The 20571-nt window shown below is 55.0% G+C and overlaps 1 protein-coding gene across 7 annotated transcripts in view; it reads left to right on the top strand.

Moving 5' to 3' along the window:
• The window catches only part of SSBP3 (single stranded DNA binding protein 3), a 162308-nt gene extending 144308 nt beyond the window's left edge, over positions 1–18000 (top strand). For 4 of the 7 annotated variants that reach the window (XM_082685248.1, XM_082685246.1, XM_082685244.1 and 1 more), the window contains 9 exons: positions 4161–4225; positions 4897–4945; positions 5565–5600; positions 6113–6167; positions 7513–7583; positions 14817–14895; positions 15137–15165; positions 15297–15398; positions 16178–18000. In XM_082685248.1, the coding sequence (XP_082541374.1) occupies positions 4161–4225; positions 4897–4945; positions 5565–5600; positions 6113–6167; positions 7513–7583; positions 14817–14895; positions 15137–15165; positions 15297–15398; positions 16178–16207 (516 nt within the window). In that variant the 3' untranslated portion in view covers positions 16208–18000. Of the gene's footprint in view, positions 1–4136; positions 4226–4896; positions 4946–5564; positions 5601–6112; positions 6168–7512; positions 7584–14816; positions 14896–15136; positions 15166–15296; positions 15399–16177 lie in introns of all 7 variants that reach the window. The other 3 variants (XM_082685247.1, XM_082685245.1, XM_082685243.1) reach the window with 1 other exon arrangement.
• Positions 18001–20571: the final 2571 nt, after the last annotated feature.

The raw sequence follows: 20571 nt of genomic DNA, 5'->3' as shown, positions 1-20571 counted from the left end.
ACAGGCCTTTCTGTCTGTCCCCATTGGTGCACTCTTGCTCACTCCTAACGGACAGGAGCGGGATGAACTCAGAGCTTGGTGATGGAAAACAGGGCTGCAGCCTCTAGTCCCTTATCTGCAAAATGGGCAGCCAGGCGATCTCCTGACAGGGTCCACCATAGGCCTGGTAGGAACAGCATGAGCTGCCTGCAGGGTGTTCCACAGACCCCACTCCCTCCCCAGTACACTGGCTCAAGGGGGCAGAGCGGGCAGTGCTGTCTCTGCCACAGCCCGGGCTCTTAGAAGAGGAGGCCAGCCCCTTCGGGCAGCCTTTATAAGCACCACTGTATGCACAGTGCCCTGCTGAAAACAGGCACAAGGGTGGGAAAACCATCAACCTATTAGTCCAAGCGGGGAGTAAGATTGCTAATAGCCAGTGACGACTCTGGCTTTCCGAACAAAGAAGAGCTACACTGTAGTCTTGGGGCTGCCTTATAGATTTCAAAGCCAGATGGAGTGACATTTGCCCTTTCTGAGCCTGTGTTGGGTTTTAGCCTAAATGTCACAACGGACCTAGCAGACCAAGCATTGCCCTGCCCTTTTCCCTGAGTGTCTCAGACAGATTTTACTCTGGTTTGGTGCAATGACCAGTGCCAAAAAGGAGGTAATACATACCCACCTAGTTACAGTCTTTCTTTGAAGAATTGTGTCAGTGTCTGATAGGAGTGTTTTGGCTAAGTTTTTCAGAAGGGAGTCCTGTTGGGGGGAAGCTAGAACTGCACAGGCTTCTGCTCCTTTGGACAGAACTGCGGGCCCCTCTGAGATGCTGTGGCCCGTAGATCCCCTGGGTGCCGATGACTAGCGGTTCTGCTGTTCAGCTGGGGATGGATTCTGCACAGGCGGGCATGAGATTGCCATCTTAGCTTGTCCGTGTTTGAGAAAGTTCACATAAAGGATAGCCCCTGATCTTTAGGACCACCCCTTATGCCACCTGAAAGAAATCACGTCTCTCTGTTGGTCCAGGACAGCCCAGCTCTTTCTTGGTTCCTACTTGTGGCTTCTGAGCAGCAGCCCCAGCAATAGAGGAAGGATCATAAACCCAGCCAGAGCAGCTGGGGGCTGGGTGGGGAGAAATTAGGGCCCCTAAAGCACTTTACCAGGGGGCCCCATAGAGGCCCCCAGGCCCCACATGATGAGTGGGAAATGGAGGACAGGACCCTGCTGCCCAGGAAGCTGCCCAGATGGTGCGTCTGAAAGACTGGAATATTCTTTCCCTACTTTAAGGTGAAGATAGTGCTGGGAGGGCTGTGGGCAGCCCCAAGAAGGAGCCCCTCGGACTGGGTGCTGCAGGGAGTAGAAGCAGGCCCCAGCAACTGCCGGCTGCCCAGCACTTTCCTGTGTCCAGCCACAGTTCCCTGCAGGGGGGCCCTTCATTGTTCCCGACAGCTGGCCAGACCCCTCTGTCCAGGGTCTGGGGTGCCCGAGTGGTGACAAGGGGGGGAGGGGTGGGAAGTCAGGGACCACCGCCATGCCATGAACGTGGCCAGCCCCATGTTGCACCAGGGTTCCCTCCCCTCGTGCATCTAGCTGCCCCTGTCACTGAAGAGCCATGCAGATGGCGGAGGAGTTGGGGGGCATCTGGCTGGTGGTCACCTTGCTGTCCGGCCCTATGGACAGGTGGACACGGAGGGAAGGGAACCATTTCCGTGGAGTCTCTGAAACCATGCTTCCAAGCCCTCTCTGAAAAGGCTGCTGTTTGTGCTTTGAGAACTTCTCCCCAAAGTTGAGATTCAGCCCTCTTTTCAGCCCTAACTTAGCATGCACCCCTGGGCAAATCTGTGGTCCCTCCTGCCCTCTAGCCTACTGTCTTTGAATCGGGAGGGCATATGTAGCCCTCCAGGGTCTGTGCCTCTGGCAGGGAGGATCTGGTGGGCAGCCTCCCTCTCGGGAAGCAGGCGTGCTGCTATTAGGGAGGCTCTGAAAAGTGAGATCGAAGTGGGAACAGCTACTGGTGCCCCAGAGCCTCCTAAGGGCAGCACACTGCATGGGCAGGTATGTTCCGGGAGCGAGTGCCTTGTCATCTCCTGTCGCCCTGTCTGTGTGCTGCAGCAGCCAGCCCCCAGGCTGGCCTTCCTCTTCCTCCTCGGTGGTCAGGAGAGACAGCAGGCTGTGGCCAGAGGCTCTGGGAGGGGTGTCTGTCCACCGTGGGAGAGTGGGCTGCCTGGGGAAGGGGCAGGCTCCCTATCCTGAAGCGGCAGAAGTGAGGCCGAGGTTTGTGGAAGGTTTAGTCGCTGCATGTGGGGCTTAGGAAGGACCCTTGAAGACCTGAGGTTCTGTGATGCTTAAGACAGCATTAAGGGCTTTGGTGTTCGTTCTGCTGCTAACATCCCAAATCAGAGCACACCTCTGAGAGCTGACAGAGACTTCAAAGCCATCATTCCATTTGATCCTCATGGGCCTGTAGGGCTGGGGGCTCTCTGCCCCTCAGCATTTTCATCTTTCAGGCGGGGACCTCAATGGGACTGTGGTCACACACGTGTGCCCGAGCCGGGGCTAGCTCTCCTGGGCTCTGACCTCACGTCTGTAGCTCCGCCTGCCAGCCTGTGCCACCGTGGATTGAGAGGGCTTGGCTCCTGCATGGGGACCCTCTGTGGCCACCCGCTCTGCCTCCTCAACCCCAGTGCTCGCTCTCTGCCAGTCGGCTCCAGGCCATTCCCGTTACTATCTCCGCACTGTGGGTGTACTCTTTCAGACTCTGAGCCGCTGTCAGGGGGACCAGGCAGAGGAGGTGGGCCCATGGCTGTAAAGTTCAGGAGCCTGACCTTGGCTGAGGAGGCCACCACCAGTGTGACGTTGGCTCTGAGTTGTCACCAGATGCCTGGTGGGGACAGTGCTGACCCAGAGGCTTGCGGATCCGGCTTTAAACCCCAGCTGAGTCACTGGCTTACTGACATTGGATTGATCTTTCTCCCCTCAGATCCTTGGTCTCCTGTTCTCTAAAATGGGAGCAATACTAGCTTCGCGGTGTTGTTTGTTCTAAGGACAAGCCAGAGACTGTGTAAAATGTGTTACGTGCTCAACTGCTGCTATCAAATTTCCACCAACCTTACTTCGTTCAGATACTACAAAGGCAGAGCTTAAAGTGCCAACCAGGCTAATCTTTCTCTCTATCCCTTTACTTATTCACTCCTTCATTGGTTCAGCACTGAGTCTGTGACGGCTGGTGTGGGGGTGACGCACGCTCGGAGCTCATTCAGATACAGCCCCCACCTTCAACAGGTACTCAGAGCCCAGTGGGAGAGACATGTGGCCACAATCATAGCCCGGTGTGGCAGGGGTCAGGGATTGCCGTGCATTATGGGGGTGAGCAGTTAGCCCCAGGAGATGTCCAGGGAAGGCTTCATCGAGGAGGTGCTCTTCAGGCTGGTTCTGGAAGATGTGTAGGAGCCCAAGTGGAGAAAGGAAGCAAGGCATTTCTTCAGCAAAGGAAATAGCACTGAAAGTGGGGAGTCGGGGGTGGCCGTGACTAGAGGTTCCTGATCCCGACACTCTCATGACTCACCACAGTCTGCCTTGGGGGTTTGTACTGAGCTGAGGAGGGACTCTTCCCTCAAACAGAATTGGTGACCCCTCCCACCACGAGCGTTTCTTCCTGCTTCTCCAGCACTGTGTATTTTGAGGGCCCCATAGGCTGACCCCTGAATCAGGCAGCCTGATCCAGGGGTTGGGGGACAACCCAAGGGCCGGGGGGCAGTGTCTTTACGTGCTGGACCGTGGGGACAGCCACCGGCTAGGCCTTTCAGGATTCCTTCCCCTTCCACATTCAGACCCAGCCACGACCCCCAGGCCCAGAATTTCTGTTACAAGTGTTCCCCAGTCAGTTCTGTTACAAGTCCATTCCGCCCCCCACCCCCAGACTTGAGATGTGAGGGCTTGCCGGACATCCCCATGCTTTTGAGAGAACCATCCCGAAGCCTCCCTCTGTGCTGGCTTGTCATTGTGGTCCATCACGTGGTCCCCACCCCCTCACCTTTTTTTTAACAAATATGTTGCTTTTTTCCTCATCAGATCCTTTCCACAGACTAATCCTCTTGCTTATATTCTGTTTGTCTTTCCTCTCCCTCTCCTCCCTCCGGTTCCCCTTCTCCTTCTCATAGACTGACCCTTGGTTATCGTTGCAGAATTACGGCAGCGGCATGAGACCACCGCCCAACTCCCTCGGCCCCGCCATGCCCGGGATTAACATGTAAGGCACAGCTGACCCTGCTGTTGGCTCAGAGCCCTCAGCTCACCCACCCTCCGGCACCCCCAAGACACGCGTGGGCAGGGGCATGCGGGGCACCTCTCTGGCTATCAGTCTCTTAGCGGTGGTGTGGGCTTGTTGGCCATACTGCTGCGTGTCTGCACTCTTTGTGGCTCTGAGCCTGCCATGGCCCTGCCCACCCACTGTTCCAAACAACCCCGGGAGCTGGTGGTTATCAGCACCCTCCACTTACAGATGGGGGAAACTGAGGTCCAGAGAGGTGTTGTAACTTGCCCAGGCTTACACGGCTCTAAGAGACAGGGTCGAGATTTGAACCCCTGTGTTGTACCGGTGACCACCAACTGCCTTAGTCCTTAACCCTCCCCCCAACCTTGCAGGGAGAGAGCCCCGTGAGAAGCTGTGAAAATGCGCAAGCACAGGAAATCTTAGATATGCTACACATTTTCTGTGTCATTCATAGGAGCTTGTATGCTTCCACCCACGGACCTGCCCATGGCACCCCGAGAGCCAGGTGGTGCATAAGGCCCTAGGCCCGTGCGGAGGACCTCCTGTTAGTGATGTCAGCCCACTCGTTCTGGCCCTGCCGGCACCACCTCCTTGGGGTTGATAAGACCTTGTTCATTGTCATAATCTTCTCTCTCTCCCTCTCTCAGGGGCCCGGGAGCTGGCAGACCCTGGCCAAATCCTAACAGTGCTAACTCAGTGAGTACCCAGGTGGGATGGGATGGTGTGTGCCAGGAGGTCCGGGGTCGTCTGGCCCCAGGTCAGAGGTGTCATCAGAGGCGGAGATGGAGCAAGACTCCCCCACCCCCATCCCCCAGTGCCTGCAGGGAGGAGTGCCGCTTTTAAGTGGAGGCGTGGGAGGACCGTACTGGGGCCTTCCAGGATTCGGGCCCAGCCCAGCCCCCTGCTGTGCAGGAACCCTGATGGGTGAGCTGAGGGCTCGATTAGAGAGCTCTGTCCCCTGGCGATCCTCTCTTCCCTGACAGGGCTGGCTGCCTGCACTCAGAGGGCAGAGCTGGGAGAGGGCACCACACAGAAGGCCAGAGGGCTGGGGAGAAGCTCTCACTTTCCTGTCCTGAACGGGAGGCTCTCCCATGTCCACACCCCCTGCCAGCTCCCTGCCAGGGCTCTCCGGATCAGTTCAGTGTGGAAACCGGGCTTTGTTCACACAACTGGTCCCCCAAGGGAAACTAACCAGGGGACCCACCACCTCTCCCCACAAGAGGGGGTGCGTCTCTGGGTGGACTGGGGAGCCCAAGGGCACCTGAGTATTTGAGGAAGTGACTCTGATCATGGTTCCCCCACCTCTTGTTTCTAGATCCCATACTCCTCCTCATCACCTGGTACCTACGTGGTAAGTGTGGGGGGTAGGGCACTGCATGTCCGACCACACGTGACTGACACGCACAAGATCTTCTCCCAGGGTCCCTGTCTCTTTCCCTTCAAAACAAATTCTGAGCACACGTTCCAAACTGTGCTAGAACCTGCTATTGCTATTCAGGTTTCTGTACCTTCCAGTGGCCTGAAAGTCCCCCCAACGAGACCTAGAGTTGGGTCCCCATCTTGGGGACTGATCAGTGGCCCACTTGGTTTCTACCACAGGCGTCTGGTTCCACCCACTGGTGTGTTTGTGCCTCTGGGTTTGAAGGAAGGACTGGGGTGGGTGTCGGGGGTGGGGGGATTCCAAGTCCAGCCCTACCAAGGCTTAAGCACTCAGGCTCTCCTTGAGCTTTATCAAGAACTGAATACCGGGCTGGGCCCTGCCTGCGTGAGCTCTTGTCTTTGATGTCGCTGGAGTTCAGTGGCTTCTCCCAACCTGTATCATTGCCATGAGTTTTTGATTGCCTTTTTAAATCTCATTTCCAGGGACCTCCTGGCGGTGGTGGTCCCCCAGGAACACCCATCATGCCTAGTCCTGCAGGTAAGAAGGCTTGGGGAGAGGGTGCCATTGTGGGAGCAAGGGGTCCTGGAGGGGCGCAAGTTCAGGCCCCAAGCTTACCATCCATGCCTCCCGAGCAGCATTTACCCTACCAGGTATCTTAATGTCAGGGATTTAGGGGATGGAGGCCCCTGGCGCCACTCACCTGCCCGGTGGCCTCAGCTAGGTCACTCCTCTCTGGTTCAAGGATGGGGCAGAGCGGGGAGATCCAGGAATGAGGGTCTCGCTGTCCTCGGCTTACACCAGTTGGTGAGCACCTGTCCTGGCTGTGCCTATCTCTAAGTGACTAAAAAGGGGCTTTGTAATTCTGGCATCCTGGGACCAGGACCATGTAACATGATGCCTCAAGCTCCCAGCGCTCTTGGCTTCTGGTCCTCTCTATAGGAGATCACTTCTCTCTCTTTCCTGGATCGGAAGAGGCATGTGTGCGTACCTGCGGGCATGCACACACATGCATACACACAGAGCATCACGTTCCATGTTTCTCTTCCAGCTGAGACTAACATACTACCGTCTAGAAGGAATTCCGCCATAGTTGTTACCTACCCAGAGAATAAGATGGGGGAGGTAGCTGGATTTCTGCCTGAGCAATGGGGGGCCCGTTTCTGATAGAAACATGTTAGCTGATTTTCTAAGGAGACTTTGCCACTTAATTGGGGGAGACGGAGGGATCCCTCTGTCCCCAGACTCCTCAGCCCCCTGTAGCAGGGGAGCCGTTCGGCTGCAGTGGCGGAGCTGGCGGCTATGATGTTCTGGTTCCCACTCCCGCTCCCTCTTTCTGCTGCTGCATTTTGATGAGCTGCGTGACCTACATTCAGACTGGGTCACATTAAGCCACTCCATATGGTAATGCGTCTCCAGCCCCATCCTTGCCTCTCCCTCCTGCCCCATCAGTGTGGCAAGGTGGCCCCTGGGTAATTTGTGGCGTTTCTGTCCCCGATTTGATTAAAGCTGCTGGGCGGGATTGGGAGGAGAGCGCAGGTGGCTGTCCCCGTGTGGTCCCTGGCAGTGTCTGGGGACCAGATTGGGTTTGGGGTGGGGAGATGAGAATGCAGACCTGCCGCTCCCCCCTTTGCCACATTCACGCTGCTGTCCAGGCAGGCATCCTGGAATTCTTCGTTTCAGGGTTGAGTGGTTTTCACAGTTGAATTTTCTGTGATTAAAAACTTGGTGAATCTTCATTAAATACAAATTAGCCAGAAAATGGTGGTACTTAGAGGAGATTTTAGGTGATAAAATACAAAAGAATGAGTTCAAGTGCCACGAGTTTGTTTTAATTAAGAAATGAATTAATCACCGCGACTTGTGGGTTTCCACTGTTCTACAGATTCAACAAATTCCAGTGACAACATCTACACAATGATTAATCCAGTGCCGCCTGGAGGCAGCCGGTCCAACGTAAGTCCGCTTTCTAATAATTTACATATCAGATACCATAACAAATCATAATTAACTTCATCAGCTGAGGGGAAAGCAAGTTTAATTGATTTCAGCCATTTGTTACCAAAGATGAATAAAATAAACCGTCAGAAAAGTGATTAACTCTTGGGGAACTCGGTTTCCATTTTGTAGCCGGGAGAGATGGGGGACGGCATGATGCCCTCCTGTCCAGGCTGAGTCAGGTGCCCAGCCTCACTGGGGGGTCCCCGCCACTCCTGGTGGGGTGTCTGTGAGGGAAAGCACCAGGCTCTGGGTGGCCCTGGGTCCCACCCTGCCCTGCTGATGGGCTGGGCCGCCCCGGGCAGTCTGTCACCCTCCCGGGTCTGGAGCCCATCAGGGGACCCGCCTGCCCTGTGCCTCCAGCCCCTTTGGGAGCCCCATGACTCTTGCACCTTGCGGCTTCTAGGCCTCTCCTCCTGTCATTGCCTGGCTGAGAAGCCATTCCCTCCCTCTGGGCTTCACCAGGTCCCAACCCTCAGTAATGTCGCAGCTCAAATTCCACTTTGTCTGATTGCTGTTCACCCACCCCCTCCATGTCCTCTGTCCTGTGCCCGATGGCCCTTTGACTCTGCAGCTGTGGCCTGTCTCCGTCTCCCAGCTGGGAGCTCCCTGAGGAGAAGGCTGGTCTGACTCACTGTCGCACAGAGCCCTTCTGCACCAGGCGGGGGAGGTGAATCACTCTGGCCTTGCCTCCCGGAGCATGTCTGGAAAGGAGACTGCAGGGGGACAGAATGAATAGTCTGGACTGCAGAGCCAGAGGATGGGCTTGGGGCCCCCCAGTTCTTCTGGCCTATTGGGGTGCTTTGTTTGGTTTTGTGGTTTTTGGGTCCTGATGTGATATCTGAATCACCACAGGGCTAAACACCCATCGGGGAGCTCTCCCGTGCTGCACACTGCACGTGTTCAGTCCTCTAGCAGCCTCTGAAGTGAGCATCTCTGGAGGCCTCCTGGGTGTGGTGAGGGACTGAACCCGAGCATCATTTTGACCGAGAAGCCTGGGAACCCCACTCCTTCACCCTTGCTCCACCATCCCTGTCCCACTCCTGGGCAGCTGGCACCCCTGTGACCCCTGCTTCTTATTAGGGTGACCACCCATCAGGTTTTCGTACTAAAAGCTTGACGTCCCGGGACACCTGAGTGTTTCAGGGTTTTGGCGGTGGAGGTGGGAGATTAGGGGGAAGAGAGTAGGGCTCTTACAGCAAACCCCGGAGCCAGGGCCTGAGCTCGCTGGGCTTTGCGTCAGCTGGAATTGGCGCAGGGGACCATCCTGCTGTTACTGCCTGCATCGGTGGCCTGCGGCTCCTAGTGGACCATTGGCGCCATGGCCCTCCGGGGGCTGCGGGTCAAGTGCACAGGAGCCTGGACAGGGTCTGCCTGGGCTGCGCCCGTGGGTCCATGGCTGCTGTGCTCTGTGTCGAGATGGTACAGGCCTCATTTTACCCACTGTGAGTACCAGGGCCGTGGTTTCGGAGGTGAGAGGTTGGAAAGAAGGATGGAGACCCTGACCATCTAGAACAGCGGGCGCCAGGCAGAAGGACACATGGCGGCTGCGGCGGTGGGTGTGGATCATGGCCATGGCCACGGGGATGGCAGGCAGAATAGAAGGGGGAAGGGGGCAGAGAGGCCCTGGCACGCGAGGCCTGAGAGGTGCCTCGGTGCAGTCAGGGAGAGCGGCCACGTTAGGACATAGCCCTCGGACATGTTCGCCATCGCTGCCAGGCCGAGCCCTCTGTGGCCCCAGGGACCGAGGTGGCCCCATTTCCAGGCCTAGAGGCCCCGCCTGTGTGTCAGCAGAAGGGGGAGTTTCTAGTCAGGCAGATTCTGTCGGCTCTCACCAGCCATCGGGGGACCTTCCCACAGTCTATCAGGTGGTGCCTCATGTCGTGGTGACAAAAACCTGTCCCCTGGCTGTTTGGTACTTGGACTGCAGAGCTGGATGGGGCTTCACATCAGCGTGTTGGGTTCTGCAACGATTTTAATGAAACTACAGAAAACAGATCAAAGATGGCTCTCCTCTTGTCCAAATGCAAGCTAGGCTTGGCCCCTCTCTCTGCGGATTTGGCAGACAGCTCACAGTTAATTTGGCCCATTTCATCTGGTGTAGGAACTTCTTACCTGTTAACTGTCCCGCACACCTTGTCCCTGGCACTGCTGCCGAAGGGTATGGCTTGCCTGCCTGTGAGAGCGGGCATGGAAGTTTTGGCTCACATGTCAGTCTCCTTGAGATGTGCAGATACAGCGAACGAGACTTCGAACTTTGTCGAGTTGGAGGCCCTGACACGAGCCTGCACGGTGGCTGGCATTACTGCTGGGCCGCAGAGAAGAGTCAAAGGCTCAGCCCGCCATGACGTCTTTCTCTAATGGGAACCACGCTGAGAAGAGAGAAGGTTGAGAGGAATTCCAGGAAGATAGAGATGTGTATGCTGTGGCTCCAGAACCGTTCGGTGATGTCGCAGGAGGGCCCCAGGAGCCTAGAAGAGGATGCGCAGACCGCACCCGAGTCATTGGGGGTGGTAGGAGGCTTGCGTCAAAACCTCATCGACCAAAGCATAAGGACTTGTGTTTTGGAAATGAGGTTGCCCAAGAACTCAAAAGTTGTCACCAGTAAAGAGCAGCCACGTTAAATAGCACTTTCTCAGCTTCTCGATTAAAACTGTAACTTATGGGACCCCTGGGTGGCTCAGTTAAGCGTCTGGCCTTCGGCTCAGTTCATGATCTCGGGGTCCTGGAATCTAGTCCTGCGTCAGCAGAGAGTCTGCTTCTGCCCCTCCCCTCTACACTCTCTCCTTGCTCTCTCAAATAATAAAAATCTTAAACAACAACAACAAAAAACTCACTTGGAATCCAGCTTGGAGCACACAAGTACATCTCACGTCTCACTTGGATGTACACAAGTACATCTCACGTCTCTGCTTTAAACCATTTTCCCGGAGAGAGAGGTTTAAGTGAGAATGACGTCATGGTGCTTTGGGAAGTTTAGAAGTGACGGACATCTGAGACAGGACAGCCCAGCTAATGGAAATAGGGATGCAGAGAGACCTGACTGGCAAGTGCTGGTCTTCCTAAACCAGCTTGTAGATACAGAGTATGATGGACCTCTTAGGAGAGCTGGAGGAGAGTCTCCTCAGGTCCCCAAATCCATGCAAGTCAGCGACCTCCCAAGCACCCCACACATAGATGCATTTGTGGAAGGAGTATTTCCGGGTGACCATGTGGGGCTGACAGCAGGGCCTGATTAGAGCAGAGTGGCAGCTCACAGTGACTTTTGCATTTGCCACTACCTAAAGGAATTAAAAAACCTGGCCTAGAGGCTACGGGCAATCCAGAGAAGTACTGTGGGGAAAGCAGGCACTGCCTAGCATGTTGCACCTACAAAAGTAAGATGGGTCACCCCAGCAGCTCATCGACCTGGCCTGGCCTGGGCCCATCCAGAAATGTGCCACCTGTGTTCCCATCCGGATGCTCAGGATATCCTCGCTTCATCAAGTTGGACAAATGACCTTCCTTGAATGGATTATCTAAGACACCTAACCTGAAACCATGCTAACTACCTCTTCGTACAAAACTTCTTTCTAATCTTTGTAAGGGGGTAGGGTGTGAAAGAAAATCCCCATTATAATATAGGACAGAAAGAAACATGAATTTTTTTAAAAGATTATTTAGTGGGGCACCTCGGTGGCTTAGTTGGTTAAGTGTCTGCCTTTAGCTTGGGCCGTGGTCCCAGGGTCCCGGGATTGAGACCCATGTCGGGCTCACTGCTCAACTGGGTTTCTGCTGCTCCCTCTCCCTCTGACCCTTCCCCCTGCTTGTGCTCTTATTTACGTTCTCTCTCTCAAATGAATAAAAAAATATTTAAGAAAATTTATTTGAGAGAGCTTGTGTGGGAGCGGATGAAGGAAGGGCAAAGGGGGAGAGAGAGAATCTCCAGCACACTCTCCACTCCACTGAGCGCAGAGCCTGACTAAGGGCTTGATCCATGACCCTGAGATCATAACCCGAGCTGAAATCAAGAGTCAGACGCTTAACTGACTGAGCCACCCAGAGACCCCAAGAAATGTGATTTTTTAAAAGTCAAACATAAGTATTATCTGTTTAATCAGTCCATTGCATTTAGCTTCAAGGGAAAAAAAAAACACCTTACATTTGTATATTGTAGGACTACATTGTAATATAGTCTATAGAATTTAAATATCCAATAAAGAGCTCAAATAAGTCACTGTATTAGAAGACAGAAACATAAAAATGTTACATTTTTCTTACAGAAACTGTTTATTTAACTAGTCCTCTATTCCCTGCTCCCATTAACCAGCCTTAATATGGCTTTATTGAGATGCTAGCATTTATGTAACGAAGTCACTAACACAAAATAAAGAAGCAGTGCAGGGACAGTGGGTGTCCCCAGGCAAGTGCGTGATGTCGGACTGCTGTTTACACCGATACCCGGGATCCGTGCAACTCTGTCTGCCCAGTGGCACTGAAGCAATAGAACGCTTCTAGGAAAACAGAGGTGGACATCCCTGTGGCCTGGACGAAAGCAAAGCCTTCTTACCTAGGAGCCTGGAAGCCCAAGCGACAAAAGCAAAAAGCGGATGAATGGGACTTCATCAAGATTGAAAACTTCTGCACTTCAAAGGGACACCTTCCAGAAGGTAAAAACACAGACCAGAGTGGAGAGAACGTTCGCAAATCACATACCTGATGCGGGACTTGAATCCAGAACACTCCGAGAACTCTTAAAACTCAGTCAAGAAAAAACAACGCGGTTTAAAGAATGGGCCAAGGATGGGAACAGACATTGCTCCAAAGACGTGCCAGTGGCTCGTAAGTACGCAAAAGGATGCCCCATTTCATTGTCAGGGAGAGGCGAGTGGAAACCACAGTGAGCTTAGCCTTGTGTGCCCACAAGGCCGGGGACACCTCAGAGCCCTCCTCCGCTGGCAGGAACCAAAGAGGATGCGGCCGCTGTGGAGAACCGTCTGGCAGGTCCTCGAAAGGCCACACAGAATCATCACGTGACCCGGCGCTTCCACTCTGGGGTCGGTCCCATGAGAACCATGATGTGTGTCCACGTAGTGACGGTACGCAAGTGTCGAGAGCAGCAGTACTCGTGATAGCTGCAAAGTGGGGACACCCTCTGTGTCCAGGGACTGAAGGGACTGATGAAATGCATCCTCGCCGTCTGGTGGAACGTGATTTGGCCAGAAGGAGTGAGGCACTAATTCACGCCCCAACATGAGTGAACCTTGAAGACCTGCTGAGTGGAGGAAGCCGACCACAAAAGCTCACGCAGGATTTCGTTTATACAAAACATCCAGAACATGCAAATCCATAGAGACGGGAAACGAGGTAATGATTATCTGGGGCTGGGGGTGTGAGGGGGGCTGGGGCGGGACTACTGATGGGTACAGGGCTTCTTCATGGGGTGACGGGAAGGTTCTAAAACAGATTTGGCGATGGTTGTACAGCTCTGAATATATGAGAAACCTCTGAATTGTGGGCTTGAAATGGGCCAGTTGGATGGGATATGAATTCTATCTCAGCAAGGCTGTTAAAAATAATACAGAGGAGGCACGCCCAGGTGGCTCAGTGGGTTAGGCATCTGACTTGGTCTCGGCTTAGGTCTCAATCTCAGGGTTATGAGTTCAAGCCCCAAGTTGGACTCTACGCTGGGTGTGGAGCCTATTTTTTAAAAAAAATACTAATACACAAAAAAAAGCACAATGATCTAAAACTTAATAGAATTCTCATGCTTGGAGCTGTTTTGTCTAATGGAGTTGTGACCCAAGTTGACTTCATAAACTCTTGTCTTCCTCTCATTTGGATTAAGAAGTGTGAAATTTGTTGCCACATGACGGAAATGTGGCCCTAGGAAGCCTCCAGGGTGGCGGGAGGCAAGGAGTCTGAGACTCCAGTGGCTGTGAGTGGGCAGATGGCCCCGAGGCGCTCCCTCCCAGGCTGGGCACACTGGTCTCTGCCCCGGCACTCCCTGCTGCCACCTGCCTCTTGTGCTTACCCAGGACCCCTGCCTAGAATGGCTTCCACGCCCTGTCTCTGCCTGGCCAAATCCTGTCCTTCAGTTATTTTGGCCCCCTGCCACCTCCATGCAGAATGTTCTGATTTCTCTGCCCTCTCCGCAGTGCCTCTTCCAGAAGCTTTGGCCCTGCCTTGTCTGCAGCTCCCTTTGGAACTCGGCACGTCTGTCCTGTGGGGTGGTTGGGTGTCTGTAGCTGTGGGCTCCTCTTCCAGGCTGAGGCCCAGCCATGACTCGGCTCTCTGTCCCTAGCCCCCAGCACAGGGCCAGATGCCACATGGTCCATCCTTGTCCACCCTTACGTCCGGTGTGCCTCACGGGGCCTTGGCTGTCCAGACAAAGCTTAGCCCTCCCTTCATGACCATGTGATGTGACCTCCAGCCTTTGGTCTGGTCTGCGAGCCCCGCACAGGCCTGAGGCCCAGGCTGGAGCTGACTCCGCCTCTGCCCTGTGACCCGCCTGCACCACCGCTTCGGCGTAGGGACGTCGTCAGTGGCCTCCCTCTGTACTGTCCCCTGCCCAGCTCCTCCCCTCCCCAGTCACTCAGTAGACCCCATCTCCTCACCAGCCCCATGGAACTCTTTCGCTTCTGAGGAAGCACTCAGAGGCTTGTGGAACAGCTGCCTGTGCCCTGTCCCAGCACCTCCCATCTCTTGAAGGGGGACGGGGACCTCCGGCAAAGCATTTCCTACTCTCTCTGTGCTTTAGTTTCCTTATCTGTAAAATGGGGAGAAGAAGCATTAGTACCTCGGCCCCTGGCTGGGCACAGGCAGTCTTCCTGTGTATCTGTGTGTGTCTGTGTGAGGTTCTGACTGGTGAGCCACACACTCCACCCCAGGGACATAGAGAGCCCAAGTAAGTCCATGCCATTTGGTTAGAGAGTTGTCCCAGTATGACATGGTGTGGCCTCAGCCCAGTGCCTTTCCCTACCTGGATTTGGTTCCTCACCTCTGCCCGCACAGCTCTGGGGGCCAAGGAAAGGGCCCCGTTCCAACCTCCTGGCCCACGTCAGACACCGCTGTGTGCCTGACAGAGGGGCTCTGGCAAAGTGGAAGCTCCCTGAGGGCACTGCTCTTCTGCAGCTGGGTGTGGGAGCCTGCGAGAGAGCTGCAAAGGGCCTGGGGCCCACTCAGCCACCACACCCTGTGCTTCTCCCCCAGTTCCCGATGGGTCCAGGCTCGGACGGCCCGATGGGAGGCATGGGCGGCATGGAGCCACACCACATGAATGGATCGTTAGGTAAGCAGGCACCGGCCCCATGGCCACACTCTACCCTGCCCAGCCCTGCGCCAGCGTCCGTCTTCGGCTCAGCCGGGCCTGGTCCCCCATACTGGCCTTGGCTGGGCTCCTAGGAAGGTGCCCAGAGCTCCAGCCAGGAAAGGAGACTCTCTGCGCAGTAGTGTGGGATCTGGGGGTGGTCTGGAGGTCTCTCCGTGGAAGAGCAAACACGAAACTGAATCCGAGCTTTCCTTCCTTGCAGGGTCAGGTGACATAGATGGACTTCCAAAAGTGAGTGTGTGTTCTGTTCCCTCGCTGACAGCATCCACCCTGCCCCAGCCTCAAGGCCCCAGAAAGCTTGTCTCCCCATCGGGTGGGCTGGTTGCTGGGGAGCTGGGGCTTACCTTCTCTCTCCTCTCCAGAATTCTCCCAACAACATAAGTGGCATTAGCAATCCTCCAGGCACCCCTCGAGACGATGGTGAGCTAGGAGGGAACTTCCTCCACTCCTTCCAGAATGACAATGTAAGTGCTGTGTCCCCCCCCACCCACGCCCTCACCCCGACTCCCATTTTGCCCCTGGATTCTTCCACTCACCCCTGCGGCCAGGGATAGTTTCTTTAACAAGTTCTGGAATGCACTGTCCAACACCAGCCTGGCTGGCTGGTGTCCCAAGAGCCGTGCCACTGGCTTTCTCCTTGGTCATTTTTCTCTGCAAAGTGCAGAGGCCCCTCTGCCCCCCAACCCCCACTGCATGGCCCCAGCCACTGCCACCTAGACCGCTGGCAGGTCTTTCTGGAGGCATCAACAGTGCCTGCAACACTGAGAAAGCTAATGTAGCTGGAACAGCCCCAGGTTGGGACTCACGAGGCCGGCCTGGGCTCTGGTGCTCTGGGGAGCATGGTCTCTGGGGTCCACTTCTGTCTGACCTGGGGAAGAAGGTTTGTGCAACCAGAGACTTCTGGGGTTCTCCATGCAGAGGGGCCAGCTTCTCCTTACAACACATTTGAAGAAACAGCGTCCTGCTCCAGCAGCTTTTGAGAACCCCAGACCATCCCCCCGGCAGAGCCCTGGCCCACCCTGTGTGGGGAGGGCAGTATCTTCTGCTTCCTCAGCTGGAAAAAGGGGGGACTTGAGAAAGGGGGCGGGGGGACCCTTAGAGCTCCCACTGTGGCTGGGGCACAGGCTAGTGCCTGAGTGGGCAGTGCCATCCCAGGCTTCCCCAGACCCCTAGATGGGCCCTCTCCAGTTCCCAAGTCTCCCACACCCTGGCCTCACAACCCTGTCTGCTTCTCCCCTTCCAGTATTCTCCAAGCATGACGATGAGCGTGTGATCCCCTCCTCTTCTCCGAGACGCTGAGAGAGCCGGCATTGCAGGCGGGAAGATGCCAGAAATTATGCAAGAAGAAGTGAGGTGTCATTACCCAGGAGCTGGGGGAGGGGCATCTCCCTGCTCCCCCTCAGCCCCCACTCTCCTCCTCCAGTCCCCCAACCTGTCCCAATTTTTAGTTTCATGCAATAAAAAGGCCGAACTTTTTATTCCATAAAACATGAAGGACAAAACTCAAAATAAAAATATATTTCAAGTCAATGACCAGAAAAATCCCACCCCTTGCCCATTCCCAAAAGGACCTTTTATGTACGTGACACTTTTTTGTTGTTTTTGTTTGTTTGTTTGTTTGGGGTTTTACCGCTACTGGGATTTTTTAATTTGTTTTCAAGGGGGGTTTTTTGGGGGAAAAATTTTTAAAAATGGAAGCTTCTAGCGAGCCCCCACCCCCCCACCCCACCCCAGTCAACCTCTTTGCTTTCTTCTTTAAAAAAAAAAAAAAGAAAAAAGGACAAAAAAAAAAAAACACCAACCACGCCCTGCTGTATGTCTGTACCCAAGCCCTTCCACCAGGAAAGCTAGTCTAGGTGTGAGGTCTCACGCTGTCTTTGTAGCCATCTAAAAAATAATGATAATAATAATAAACTGGGCAGTTTACAATCGGTGGTTTCTTTCAAAAGGCCTTTTTTGGAAAGAGAAAAGAAAATCACCTTTCTCCAGTTGGGGTTTTTGGTTTGTGGGGATGGGCAAGGGAGGGTCAGGAACCTGTTTGGGTTTTGCTTGGTTTCTCCTAGCCAAGGTGGCACCGGCAGTTGCACACCTGGGACCCCAGAACCGCCTCCCCCACTCCCACCCCATTATGTGGCCCGAGGGGCCTGACCACCTGACCGCTTTCAGGACTCCGCGGCGGCGGGGACACGCTGTGACCCGGTGGCATGCACTGTGTTCCCAGGACCGCTTCCTCCTCTCTCTCTCCTGGACCTTCCCCTGCCCGGCCTCTGTGCTGCTCCGGCCCCCTCCTCGGCCCCCACCCCAGTCTTCCCAGCGAGAATCCTGCCAGCTGGGTGGTGGCCTGGACAGAGCACAGTGGGGGGAGGCCACCCCCAACAGGATGGCTATGACCTGGGACATGGCAACTGTGACCCCCACGATCGTGTCCCGTGGCCCTGGCTCGCATCATCCTCGTCGTGTGTGTGGGGGCACTGTAGGGCTGGAGTTTGGGTTTTCTTTTGTTTTGTTTTTTCCTCTTGATTCTTGCTTCTTTTTCAAAGATGGGAAATTGACCAGAATTGTTCTGTATACGCTTGGAACTGGATGGAAAGACTTTGGAATAGCTGTGGGGGCAGGGGACACCAACCAAACAGACGTGCTGTTTCCGGTCCTGTTTTTATTTTCAAAAACCGACAAATGCGACAGTGGAGCCTGTCCCCTCCCAGGAGGGGTGACACACGGCCTCCCTCACCTCACCGCTCCCATCGAAAACCTCCCGTGTCTCGCCCTAAAGACACCTGAATTCTTTGTACATTTACAGCCCCTCCTCCCCACGCCCCTGTAGCTGCTGTCTGTTCTCCCTCCCTCCCTCCCTGATCCATGTATATCATACTATGTGAGATACCATCTGCCTGAAAAAAGACCTTGTGCGGATTATTGGGAACATTGTAGCTGTTTCTGTGTTTTTTCTTACCTTGTAGTCTGGTTCTGAATTAAGAGAGGAAAAAAAAAGTAATTATGATACATTGTAGTTTGTGTACGATATATGTTGATAACGTTTTATTAAAGGGACATCTTTTTTCCGCAGCCCTTCCTGACATGTTTGGGGAGGTGGGGGGTGTGGGTTGGAGTTTATCATTCTGACTACAGAACGCAAGGTGGCCGGTTGCCTGCGGTTTTTGTGCCTGGTGTATAACAAGACCTTGTTTTGTGTTCAAGGTGTTTATGCTCTTCCTGGGCATGTTAATCTGCAGTTGCTGTGTGGGGTTGCAGTGGCCTTTGGGGAAGGGGGATCGGGAGGGAAGACCGCATTCACCCTTCAGATATGTGGGGGCACTCTAAAATCCAGCTTCAGCTTTGAGTCTCAGACACACACCGGTGTGCCAGAGGCTGTTTTTCAGGGCTTAGAACAGGTGTGGGCTGCCTTGTTCCACAGAGTCCGTGCAGGCCACTGGGGTCCCCAAAGCTGCAGCCACAGTGCCTTTCCCACTCAGGTGGACGCTTCACAAGGCAGAGGCTGGGGACTTTCCCCACCCCCCCACCAGGGACATTGACTTTCCTGTTTTCAGTTTGGTCTTGTTTTCACCTCCAAGGCAAGGGGGAGCTCTTGGAGGACTTTCAGAGTAGCCTTTGGCATTCTGGAAGGCAGCTGGGTGGCGCTGGGCATACATGGGGAGCCCCGGTCCTAGCCTCCATCCACACATGGAGAGCTAGGGTGAAGTAAGCAGTGGGGTGTGTGGGTTTGGACACTGAGAAAGTAGAACTTTCTGCTTCCCTTGTGCTCCCAGGACCTTGCTCCAGGCCAGATGTGGGCTCAGTACATCTTTATAAGGTCTGACCCTTCCAGACACTGTTCTGGCCACTACTACCACCTGTGGCTATGGACAAGTTAGTTCCTACCTGTGTCCTGTTTCCTCATTTGTAAAGCTTTCTCCCAGGGCATTGTGAGGATGAGCTGGTGTTTGTGAGCAACTTAGAACAGCACCTTGCGGGGCGCCTGGGTGGCTCAGTGGGTTAAGCCGCTACCTTCGGCTCAGGTCATGATCCCAGGGTCCTGGGATCGAGCCCCACATCTGGCTCTCTGCTCAGCAGGGAGCCTGCTTCCTCCTCTCTCTCTCTGCCTGCTTGTGATCTCTCTCTGTTAAATAAATAAATAAAATCTTAAAAAAAAAAAAAAAAAAAAAAAGAACAGCACCTTGCATCCGTCACTAACAGCAGTGCTGGTGGTTAGGGCCCCTGGTAGCCCCCCCTGAGGGGGTAGTCAAGAAGGGGGTGACAGGAAGAGCCTGGAGGACCCGGAAGCTCACATCTCGCCCTTCCCTTCTCTTGAACAAGGTTTCTGGGCTCTTCCTCCGCATAGACCTCTCTGAATGACCAGGCAGGTGGCACTCGGCCTGACCCACATTTACATAGCTCTGAAGGGTTTGGCTCCCTGAGCACACAGCCTCTGCCATGCGGGCCCCGTGCCACCGCCAGTGCTCTCCAGGCACGCGGGAGCCATGGTGTGGGGTGCTGAGCTGGAATGGGATCCTGCCTCTAGCCTCACTGGCTGCCCCACCTCTGCTTGTAGGATGAGAATACCCAGTGCCCCCCAGCAACCCCGAGGCCAGGTGTTCCTCCAAGCTGGGGACATTTGAGTGTTCCTTGTCCCCAGAATCACCCAGCAGGTGCTCAGTTACTCACGGAGGAACTGGGTGTTTGTTGGGTAGTCACGCCTGCATACTGTCCCCTCTGTGGTGATGCCTACTGTACCACCTACTGTGGGCAGCTGCTCAGGCAGGGGAAAGGTGGCCTTCACAGCTTACCTGGACCCAGAGGAGACCCACTGCTCTGTCAGCATCTGCCAGCAAACTGGAGTCCCTGGAGAAGAGACCAGGGCTCCTTCTGTAGCTCTGGCTCCAGCTCCAGCTCCCAGCACGAGGTCAGCCAGGGCGCACAGCAAGTTTTTAGATTGGGCTGACTGCTGGACTGCCCCGGAGGTCTGCAGCAGGGAATCTTAGGGCTCGGGCCCCAATCCTGATCCAGGCTTCAGTTCTTTCTCGGCCTGGCTGGGGAGGGGACCCGCAGCCTGTAGGCTGGAGGGGGCAGGGCTGTGCTGCTGCCCACAGGAGGGACCCTGGATGCAGATGGTGAGGCTGAGGCTGCGGCTGCAGGCTCTTGGGATTTGGGGGAAGCAGACACCTGTGGAAAAGGCAGCTGTCATCACATGTGAGACTCCCAGCTCTTGACACCACAACACCTGCTCTCTGAGCCTCAGTCTCCCCATCTGTAGGGGGACAATAAAACCCGGCAGTCCTGTCTGCCTTGCCTCATAGGTCAGCTGCGCTGGACCCAGAGCTCAGCTCTGAGATCCACAGGGGACAGACCAAAGCCAGCCACAAGGGCGGTCCTCACTCAAAGTGGGCTGTGGTCCAGGCCCACCCTGCAGCACCAGCCCCTCCCAGGGCAGTCCTCGAACCACAGGGTCATCTGCTGGCGGCCAACTACCATGGCCGCCCGACTCAGCCTCGCTCCCACAGGCTCCAGGGGTTTCAGCCAGCACAGCCCAGCTTTAAGCCGCCACCACCATCCCACCCAAGCCTAAAAGGTAAGTTGCAAAGTGGCTGGAGGATGAGCCTGGGAGCCACACAGAGGCACGGCTCCACTTGGCCATTTACC

The sequence above is a fragment of the Mustela nivalis genome (genome assembly GCF_964662115.1).
Source record: "Mustela nivalis genome assembly, chromosome: 10".
Lineage (NCBI taxonomy): Eukaryota > Metazoa > Chordata > Mammalia > Carnivora > Mustelidae > Mustela > Mustela nivalis.
The sequence above is the reverse complement of the archived record's forward strand: the minus strand, read 5'-3'. Positions and strand labels throughout refer to the sequence as shown.